General features: G+C 31.6%; 1 protein-coding gene across 1 annotated transcript; it reads right to left on the bottom strand.

Annotated features, from left to right (window-relative positions):
* Positions 1-1075: 1075 nt before the first annotated feature.
* Positions 1076-5011, bottom strand: LOC143082128 (SAM pointed domain-containing Ets transcription factor-like). Its single transcript, XM_076257683.1, has 6 exons — positions 4874-5011; positions 4459-4538; positions 3640-4078; positions 2756-2953; positions 2293-2523; positions 1076-1950 (listed from the first exon to the last, which is right to left on the bottom strand). The coding sequence occupies exons 2-6, from the start codon at positions 4480-4482 to the stop codon at positions 1634-1636; spliced, it is 1209 nt and encodes a 402-aa protein (XP_076113798.1). The 5' UTR covers positions 4483-4538; positions 4874-5011; the 3' UTR covers positions 1076-1633.
* Positions 5012-11902: the final 6891 nt, after the last annotated feature.

The raw sequence follows: 11902 nt of genomic DNA, 5'->3' as shown, positions 1-11902 counted from the left end.
AACAACAAACAATTTTTTTTTATAATTTTCTCTGGGGAGAACGTGAAGATCAAAAGTCAAGTTACAAGATTATCTTGAAGTTATCGACAACTTTTACTATTCTCATTGCAAACGTGGTTTAGACGAAAGAAAGCTGCTAGAAAAATATTCGGTATCTTTCTTCAGTAATCGAAAATCGTATAAAACAATTCAACTACAACCCATATCCTTCAACGATTATACAACAGATCATTTCTGTCCAAATAAACTCTTGGAACAACTCGTATCTCTTCCACAAGAATAAAATATATAAAACCAGCATGTTTTATCATCATCACTCTGTTATCTTTATTCAAAATGAGGTGAGACACGACTGCTTATTCAATTGACTGTATTTAAGCAATCTTAAATCAACGTAAAGGCTTTAACAATGAGCAAAAGCTATACCGTATAGTCAGATGCAAAGGGCTCCAACATAAGAAAACGTTTACCAACTCAAACAAACGAAAAACAACATACCAATAAGCGAAACACATGTGTAGAATGTAAAGGGTTTAAACGCGTTTGTGTCAGAGTGCCTAACCCTCCTATTACTTAGGACATTTGTGTAAAGAGTGGCGAAATATACTAGAAGGAACATTCAAATTCATTAGTAAAAAATAAACTATGAAGGCCATGGCATACACATTAAAAGACCAAAAAGACAAACAACAGTATACAAAACACAACATAGAAAACTAGCTCCACAATGTAAGAACACACTTAAAATCAGTTAGAAATATTTGGACACGAACTACAATAAAAGGACTGACAATAAGGTATAATTTTTTTCTCGTCGTTGAAGGCCGATAATTACATATCATCATTACATTAAAACTCTCGTGGATAGTTGTTTCATTGAATATCTTACCACTTTTTTATACAAAGTACAGAACTCATAGTATTCGCAGTTACTGAAAGCGAACACATAAATCATGTTCTTCCAGGCTTAAGTCATATATCTTTCTTTTATCTATCTCAGTTGTGTTGGTCTTTTTTTACATGTTTGTTAGTCAGTTGTGATTTTTGTCTACGATAGTTAAAAAGACAATGACAATTTTGTACAGGTATTTTCATTTTATTTTAATAAAATGTATCAAAAATATTTATAAATAACAATTTGTATAAATAACATTAATATGTATAACAAGTATCCTCACACACACATTGGTAACAGTACTATTAACTAATACCAAGGAGTCGATTATGCAACAAATAAACAAATCTGCCATTTAATAACAGTGTTTCAACATGTCGAAACATGGGAATATTTAAATTAACATGCAAACAAAATAAATAAATACATATCCATTCGAGACATTACTTAACTATACCATTTACCATAAACGGTCACATGATCACAAACGGTTTGATAGTTCAACTATCGTTTTGATGAATACATTGACTACATGTTACCATGGTTACAAAGGACCAGCCCATAATATCAAACATGCTTGTATTTTATACAAGACTCAATGAAATGCCATCAGTTCCAACACAAGCTAGTCAAGTCACGTGACCAGACAGTCATGACAAACCAAACATTGCAATACAGAGCAATGCTAAAAATATTGGCAGTGGGGTGCTAGCCAAACAGCTGTTTCCATAACAACGTTCATAAGTATGGCTGACAGAACTGGTAAACCAGACGTTTTGAATGTTCGGTTTTCTTAATGATCCCTTTTTTGTAGTATTGACGAATGGACCGGCTAAGTTTGTCGTAGTTCATGGCTGGTCTATTCTTTCGCAGCCCCCAGAGTTTAGCTACCTTAGACGAGTCCTCAATTTTGAAGATGCCTCTTTGTCTATCTACCCATTTGATACATGAGTTATATCGGTCAGGTCTAAGCAGGAGATCTTTCAAAAACTGCCAAAGATGAATAGTTTGTTTGTGGTGCTGTACTTCTACTGGAGAACTTAATGGCGGGGACTCTGTAAAAGACAAATGATACAACAATGAAATATAGCTACTTCTCAGTACAATTCTAATGTTAAAAATTAAATCACAACTGTAAATAGTAAATTCTTTTTTTTTTAAATGAATAAAATGAAATTTAGTGAAAAATTATGTTTTTGTTTTTCTAGACTGCACGTAGTTTTATTAAAAAAAAAAGTATCAGCGTTTTTATCAAATGCACGCCTACTTTCTTGGCAATTTTTGTTTTTAGTTATTATTCCTTTTGATCATATTTTATATGTTTTGTGATTGATATTGATGGATATTTTTTTTAGACAACGGCCATAGTCAAGGAGAAATAGTTAATATAAACTTACGACTGTAGGACATATATTCCTCGTCGTGGCAAGATGGTGGAATGTAGGAGACGTTAGAGGAACTAGTAGTACTATCAATACTATCCTCACTTGGTGCTGGTGATGTACTGTTAGGCATGTAACTCATCAGATCATAGCTGTTATCATAGTAGTCTCGGTAGGAATAACATTGGAGTTGGTGTTGTGGCGGAGATGGAGGACAGTCCTCGGTCTGTAAACTACAGGCTGGAACTAAAATAATATAGCAATAATTAATAAATGATAAGAAAAGATATTTAGCATGTACGAATTATCATGTAATAAATGATGGTAAAACTGATGTTATACAAAGCTTATGTTTATAACATGATTTTTATATATATAGAAAGGATGTGTTATATATAATGAAATTATTCTTTGCGTTATTGAGCTAAAATTTTTAAAAAGCTGTGATTTAAAAAACAAAATCAAAGAGTTGTCTTACCAGTTTTCCAAACATCTAGCTGACCAAAGAAATTGGACCCTGCCTCCGGACACCTTTCTTTAAAGTTCTCCTCAGTAAGCTGACACAGGTGTTCTCCGTTCATGGCGAACTGTTCGTATATTTCACTGTGTACACCGAACTGCTGCGCATGCCACACAAACCATTTCCGGACATCTTCCATCGACCACATCATAGGATCTATAAGATAAAACACGACGAATTATAAGGATGCCGAATACAGTTAAATTAATTCAAAAATGAAAAAAACATCATTTGACAAAATAAAAAGTAAATATCATGCAGACTTAAGTTGCTTTTTATATATGATTATACTTTAAAATGAAGGATCAGATGCAAACTTTTTCTTTCTTAATTGGACTCGAAAGTTTCGAAATTTTGTTCACATTAGCTTAGACGTTCAACAGAAGTTTACTGAACTTTAAGCAAGGTGTTGTTTAAATATTTGTTTCAATAAAAACCTGACCGCGGTATTGAGTTATCTCATCTTGTGGTTGATGTGGTCAGAGTGTTTAATAACTGTTGTAACGTAGCTTGTCATGGTAATAAAGTGCATTAAAACTGATTTTAAGTTTAAATTGATATAATTAAAGTAAAGGCAACACGTCTGATTTTAATCATTCAGGTAAAATGTTGTCTCCGAAATACTTTATAACTTCACGCAGTTTTACATGTAGACGTCATTTGACTGATAAACAAAATAAATGTTAAAAAAGTATATATCCACGAAACCTGATAATATCTGCACAACAATAATAAATTTAACCAACATAAGAATGCAAGGATCGGCCAGGTATTTAAATTGATAAAATACGTCAAAATGTGAAGGTCAATCAATTCAGGTGTACTGTTAAAGTATAATTTACCTGTTGAAATGCGTAAGATACAACAGGTGTTGTTAATTTCTTCTTTGAGATGACGGATTACACTGGTACCTATGTCTTCGACTGGTTCTGGTTCTTCTTTCACGAGTATTTGAGACGGGTTATACATTTGATACGAAGAGTTGATATTATGCATTGAACAGCTATACGACACATGTTCCAAGTCTTTTTCAATTTTAATATTTAAAGCGGGTTCATCTCCATAGAATGATTGATGCCCACTGATGCTATCTAAATCCAGTAAACTTTTAGGACTGTCAGATTCATAAACTCGTTGGTCATTGTTTGTATCACAAACGGTTGGTGCCACTGGTTCTAGTTGTGAGAATTCCTCTAAACCTAAGATGTTCGGCATATTATTAAATTCCTCATGGTGACTTGAATAAATATCGTTTTCCATAGCGTATACACTTTGAGGCACCTGAAATCAAATTGGATTGATTATTGTATGTGTTTATATACCTAATTATGGAAGTTTGCATTTGACTGTATGACAAGATAAAATTTAAAAAAAATAATAAGTCAATAAATAACTAGCTGTAAATGACCATGCTAGACACAATCGAATGGTTTCTATATACATATTTTTTGCATTTGAACCAGATGAAAATATGCAAAAATACGTCAATAATTGTTTAACTGTAAATGACCATGCTATAAATCGTATTGTTATTAAATAAAAAATGCATTATTTTACAATCTCTAATGTTTTCTCTGGTGGTTAGTAAAAAATGCACAATATACATTTTTACTATTTAGATATCAATGATAGTAAGAATATAGAAAATAAGTCCGACTTACCTTCTGGTCTGCTACAACAACCATGTTGTCTATTATACTAGATATGTTTTAGGAGTAAGACGTTTTGGGTACGTGGAAACCTGTGGAAAAAATCATGCACAAACGTCAAAATCCTATTTATCAACATTCTTATTTTAATGCACAATACCATTAGTCAATCACAAGTCGAGCTTAAAGATTTAAAGATACTGTCGTTTTATGTATGCAATAAAATTTGTTTGATGGTACATTATGTATTGCAGAATAAAAATATGAAAATATTTATTAAGTAAATTAAGTATAAAATAACAACTAACTTGTTTTAAAGTAAATACATAGCTCAAGTCATAGAGCATGTAGATCTAATAAGTTATTTAAAAGACTGCATGCAACTTTGCTTATATATCATTAACAGTTGACTTATAATAGTACAGACCTTTTAGTATTTAAATCCCAGTGATCGCCAATAGTTATCTATCAGTCATTTAAAGATGTAAATATGTGGTTAATGGTTATATACCCCCTATCACGTGGTTTTAATTCTACGAACTGTTGTATACAAACATTCGTGAAAATACTATATTTAGGTCAAGTAAACCGTAAGCCGATTAGAAATCCGAATAACAAACGGTAGTTTTACTATTCGACTATTGATGCAAAATGATTATCTTTAAACCTTAGTTTTTTGTTAATTTATGAAATAATGATATTATATTTACAATATATGTTTTAGAAGAACAAAAATGTTGGAAATAATAGATTATTGTATTGCAAACAAATAATCGACATCGAATTATAGTGAACAGACAGTTCACAAATAAGTTGGGCATTTAATCAGGAAATTCCCTTTCTTTTTATGAGATCATTATAAACTTGAGTGATTGGTACTACGTCACCAAAAGGGGCAGGGCATGGTAAGGTACACAAAAGTAAAGAACAGTATCCACGTTCAACGGGTACTGGACATGTTACGAAATTCGGTCAAAGATTGTTTTATGAATGGAAAATATTTTAGAGTGTAATGTTATAAAAATAGAATATAACTCTTCGCTTTTTATCAATCGACCGTGGCAGTCATGATAGTTGGTGGGTAATTAGTTTTACTAATTAGTATTAATATGACAAGCAGTGCAATGTTCAGGATTGTCCAATATATAGAGAACACTACCCTTTAACTATATGCTTGGAAAAGGGGGTATATTCGACCTTCAATATTTCTGTTATATAAACACCTCCCTACCTTCCCCCCCCCCCCCCCAAAAAAAAAACGCCATGTATTCATATTAATAATTTGCACATGTAACCATCAATCCTGTTCTATGAAACGGTGTAAGACGAACCGTTATTTTGTTTTACATCATTTAAAATCAAAGATGCGCATGAACTCACACAATAGTATGCCTATTATTATGTCCTATTCGTCAACGGGGAAAATGTAACCCACGTATTAGAAGGTAACTTGCACTGTTATATATTACAATATTGATTTTGTAATCAGTCCTAGTTATATATTTGAATTTTATTTTTTTTCTATACAAATAACTCGTTTTACTTTAATATCAATTAATATGGATGAAATTATTTAGCCACCAGAAATGATTGTATAATTAAACTACAAAGACTAATATATACGGCCTTATCTGGTTGATAGTGTGATTTATTTTCTAATGTTAATACATATCAAGTAAAATTATATATTTTTTTTCTAACTAAATTACGTGTGTTATATTAAAATCGTTTTAATATTGATGAAATCATTTACCAGTCAAATAACAAAGTATAATTAACCTTCGAGGATATAAAACTATATTCGATTAATAGTCTCAAATTGTTCGTACGAACTCTATGTACTGTATCTATTTTCCATTTTTCATTATTGAAAATTCACATTATTTTAATTAGTTTGATGCACACTATTCTCGATTGAATTTTGTTTTCTTTCTTTCTTTTCACGGCTTTTTATTGACGACTATACGGTATGGTAGTTTCTCATTGTTGAAGGTCATCTTGTGGCCTACAGTTGCTTAAACCCCCCTTATCTGGACTCTTGTGGATAGTTGTTCCATTGTAAATCCTTATTTTTATATAACCGATCAAGTTGAGTTTGTGTTCTACAAATAAAACTGAGAATGGAAATGAGGAATGTGTCGAAGAGACATCAACCCGACCAAAGATCAGTGATAACGAACTGGTGAACAACCACGTTCTAACTTTAATCATACCTTCATTATTTTTTCAAATTATTATTTGAAAATGTGTAAAAAAAATAATAAAATCCCCATCTTTTATATTTTTATATTTCAATGGACTCGTGGACCTACATTTATAGTTAAGTTTGACATCATTACAAGCAATGTTGTGATTTATAGACGTTTTTATCAATAACAGACCAACAAGTAAATAGTTTGATCACCCCGACACTATACACTTGCTATTGATATGAGTTAAATCAGTACATGTAAACATTTGTAATAACTTTCACAGGAGCCTTCCGCAATATTAACCTGGATTTTGTAAATATTATTATATTGAGTGACAAAGTCTTTTTACACATTATTACATTATACAACTTTGCTGTTTATTGTTTTTTTCTTTATCATTTTATAATTTACAAGTGAGAGCGATTGCATTTTTTTAATTTGAAAAATGTGTAAAGTGCTCGCTTAACAGTAGCGTTTTGATTGGACTACTCAGCAACTAATCATATTGCAAAGATGAGAATCAAGGCCAGGGTTGCATCAAGCTAATGAGTACACAAATCGTGCATAAATAAAATGCCATTTAATAAACTTTTAAGTTAAGTTTATTGTACAATAATTATAACCTACTACAGTTACTAGATGATAATTTGCTTTTAGCGTATAAGATATAAAATTTTGGTATTTGAGAGTTAAATATAATTAAACCACCTCAAAAACCGCATTTGAAAATTTTCAAATTGAACCTCACATGTGTGGTCCCTAAACTAACAATCCTTTTTAACGTGTTATTGATATAAACAAGATAATCAGTTAATTTCATGTATACGTATTGAATGTTTATTTTATTTCACAATTCTGATGATTGCATCTGTAATCCGTTAAGTGACACTATCCAAAATGACACCAAGACGGAAAATGGCGACATTTCTCCGGAAGACAATCGGTAATGGATGGTAGACCATCCACTTGTTTTAATTCTAAGGATTATACTAATATTTCCAAGTGTAATGGCCACTATTGAATTATAGGGTCTTAAAATGTTGTTGTTTATTTATTTGTCTGTCTGGTATATGTTTTGTCTCCTTTTTTTCGACTAAGGGATTTTTTTTTAGCCCGCTCGGTATCTTCTTAATTCTTTTGGATATTGTTTTATCGGATCAGCAAGGGTCAGACGGTGTACACAAATCAACCTTATCTACAATGATAAAATCTTAAAAGCAGGAAGTGCTATTTGTTTTAGTAATGTTGTTTGTATTTGTGTTTTATTTTCAATATACAACTAAATTGCTCGATGTATTGATTTGATCGCGAGCTTAGACACTTCAGCAATCTGTGTTTTTTACTTCTTTTTTTGTCTTTTTTTTTTTGTGTTCTTGATTATTTTTCAAATAAAAATAAATATATTCGAATTCTTTAGAAAATGCAATAGAGGTAATGTAATGTATACTGAATGCACAAATTCAAAGTTATCAATATAATTATACTTAGTGCAGCACAATTAAACACTGCTATATAATTGAACTAATTTGTATTTCGAAATAATTTGATATTTTTAGGATAAACATCTTCTGACATGTTTTTTGCGAATATTCAGATAAAACATTTGTGGTAGTTATGAGTTAATTTTATTTATTCATATTTTCATCGTCGTTAAGCATGAGAGTAAGGAACAAACAAATCGTTAGATTTCCGCGTTATATATTTTTGTAAAAAAAAACACTTTTGGTAATTTTTAACTGTATTAAACCTGCTATACTTAGTGTTTTGATGCGACTTGATATGGGAGTGACCTCTCAATTATTTTTCATAGTCTGTCATGTTATCCTTTTAATAAAATTCTTCTTTATAGTTTTAAATGAACTCATTTATTTAAATATTTCCTACAGATAGTGTCCAATAACGACACGCCCGATTTTTTCGGGGAAAAAATATTCCCAAACTCACTTACGCATAATGAAAAGAAAATACACAGAATCTATGGAAACCTAAATCGTTTCCCAATTGTTCATTTAAATGAATAAGGAGATGTGATGAAACTAATATCCAACAGCGGTCAAAAACAATATTGTTAACATCTGTTTGTCATCATGAGATTTTCAACATTGACAAAACACCCTGCGCGTGTCAAATGTTGTAAGCTATAAAACGCCTCAGCAAATATACAATGAATTCTCTTGGGATTCAAGCATTATAACTGTTCGCATATCTCTCAGTATTTCTTGTAAGGAGTATATAAACTATACAATGTATCATTTTTGATATTTTCAATAGATTTTGATATTGTTTTTATTGGACATACAATGTTTTTGATTGTCTATTTGGTACATTTAGTCTACGTTTACAGTGCACTAACATAGATTAACATTAAGGGTACCATGTTTATTTGAAACTGTTTTGATAATGTAAGAATTTGTCCTACCCACTTTATCTGACAAAAGTACAAAACTTTATAAATGACCTCATTTAACCTGTTGACAATTAAAACTTTATCGAAACTGAGTAATTGGTGCCATAATATTTATACTTTAATAGACGAGTTTGTATTTACTGTGACAGTAGTTTGACCTCTTGACGAGGGACACTTGTTAAAGGGGGATTCTGTGCTGTGTGGGATGTAAAAATACGCATCCACGTCCGATCAGAAATGAAGACATTTATTTGTTTGACTCAGTTTGGGAGAGTGTCACGCTTTCTTCACGTTTAAAGAACCATTGCAACAATTCTCTGATGGGTTCGTAGGTACCATGTTGCCAAACTAAATGTCTCTCCCTTATTTCCATTGCCAGTCTAAGTTTCAAGATCTTCGTCCTCTCATTAACGAGATTATTACTATTACCTTTTCCTCAATTCTTATTCTTCTGTCATGTCTAGCGAAGGCTAGTTTCTATAAAGTCTCGTCACCTGGCCTTCTTCTTACGGCAATAAAAGCATTGCTGATATGGGAAGCCTGTTTGGAATACTGGATGTATAAATACACAGCCACGTCCGGCCGTATATTAGAATGCTAATTCCAATTTCTCTTGTAAGGAAATTGCAATAAAGAACCTGTACCATAACTCTCCGATGCGTTTGAAGGAGCCCTATTGCAAGGATATGTATATACCCATAACCAGGATAAAATCTCATTTCCAGTGGCTTTCAAAATGTCCAGCCCTCCAGATCGGCTTGCTTTATAAAACTAGCCTTTTGTATTAATGTTTGATCTGCAATCGTTCTAAATATGCATGAAATAATTGACACCGAACTTCAAGCAATGAATATATTATGTTAATTATCTTTTGAATTAACCTTATCCGACAGAATCGTCTTCTTTAAAAAAAAGATTTTTGATAACTTACAAATTGTTAAAATATCATCATAAACCGTTTATCATAAAATGTTTGGCAGATTTCTGTGACAGTTTATGACAAAACCAGTTCGAATTATTGAGCTCATAATTTGGCTTTAAATACCAAGGGTGGGTAATATAAACTATGAGTCGTACAAAGGGAGACAATACTATGGATCAATACTAACCCCACAAAAAACGATCGTAGAACTGTTTGTTTTGAAATGGTAAGCAGTTCCTACTCCAGGGCAAGAACCAATCACAGTCGTGATGCTCAAGACATGATCCAGTACCAGTAGTGATGCTCTAAAAAAAGGAACCAGTAATAGTCGTGATAGACACGAACTAGTACAAATGTGTTGCTCAAGACAAGAATAATTCCGAAATTATGTTGTCGATTCGAATATGTCAGACAAACGAAAATGTTAATGGTCCTATTGATATGACAAATATTCCAAAAGTGTCGACCAAATCACAATGACGTCAGCTATAACTCTGAAGATGCATGCACCCGTATGAACCCTTGGTATAAGAGCTTCCTTGTAAACAATAATCGAAGAGGAGATAAACGTTTAAGTTCACTTAAGGCCTCACGGTCATAAAACTTTCGAGCATGATTTTTGTACTCAGACTCGAAAATCAACCAATCAAATTGCTGAATTTCATGTTTCGAGCATGATTTTTGTGCTCCGAGCACTGAGCAAAGTTTTATGCCTTCAAGGCAAGGTGTTCAATTTTTTAAGGTAATACGGGAATAAAACTTTAATCTTAATTCGTTATCAGTAGTATTTCGTAATGTACAGTGCACCATAAATAAAATTGTGAATGGAAATGCGAAATGTGTCAAAGTGACAACAACCTGATAAAAGAGCAAATTACATTACTTCCCATTTTTGATGGATACTTTGAGTAAACACTAGTAAGACGGTCCACTCAAAGATCCCTGATAATTTAAATAAAACATCCTTTCTTTATTATGTTATTATGTAGTAGTTGATAAAAATACAGCTACGGACTCATTCAAAAATAAAAAGAATGTCTTAATTATCTATATAGTCTTTGAAAAAAGTAAAATCACAAAAATACTGAACTCAGAGGAAAATCAATTCGGAAAGTCCATAATCACATGGCAAAATCAAATAACAAAACGCATCAAAAACGAATGGACAAGAACTGTCATATTCCTGACTTGGTACAGGCATTTTCAAATGTAGAAAATGGTGGATTGAACCTGAAGTGTCGTTTGATTTGTTTTTCAATAAATAAAATTGCGGTTAAAACATCTGCACATACGCTCTGAAAACGACAGATAAACGATGATAAAATTGAACTTTTTCCATGATGCAACTGGTCTTTTTCTTAAATTGTTATAATATTTTTAAATTGTATCAGTTTCTGTTACACATTTTGATGTCAATATGAATGCTCAATTTGATCACTCCTGATTAAATATGTCAAGAAATGAATTATTTCAATTGTGTTCTTTTGAGGTGTATATATGGTGTTAAATATCCGTGTAATTGTTGAGTTGTATATAAGTGAAGAATTAAAAGAAAGAGTTTAAATTTCTTCCATTGAATATAAAGATAGTTTTTTTTATTGAAGCATTGACGTCAAATCGTGTGATATGTAAAAACTACCTTATAGTTTTATCTTTTTTTTAATTTTTAATTGGTATGCAGGTACTCTTAAATATCTTAGTACATTCTAACCTTAAATTAGTATTGAGTTTGCGAAATAACAGCATTGTTTGTGACATAGCATAAATGGTTGGGAAATGACGCATTTTTCCTTTAAAATAAAGCAAAAAACAAAAACAATCGGTGTATCGCAAGTATACCCCGTCGTAAATGAATAAAAGGGATGTTTTGTAAACATGTACATAAAACACGAGAAGTTCTAGAAATAATGTTCGACTTGGCTGAATTGTACAGAA

This window comes from Mytilus galloprovincialis, chromosome 7, assembly GCF_965363235.1.
Source record: "Mytilus galloprovincialis chromosome 7, xbMytGall1.hap1.1, whole genome shotgun sequence".
Lineage (NCBI taxonomy): Eukaryota > Metazoa > Mollusca > Bivalvia > Mytilida > Mytilidae > Mytilus > Mytilus galloprovincialis.
The sequence above is the reverse complement of the archived record's forward strand: the minus strand, read 5'-3'. Positions and strand labels throughout refer to the sequence as shown.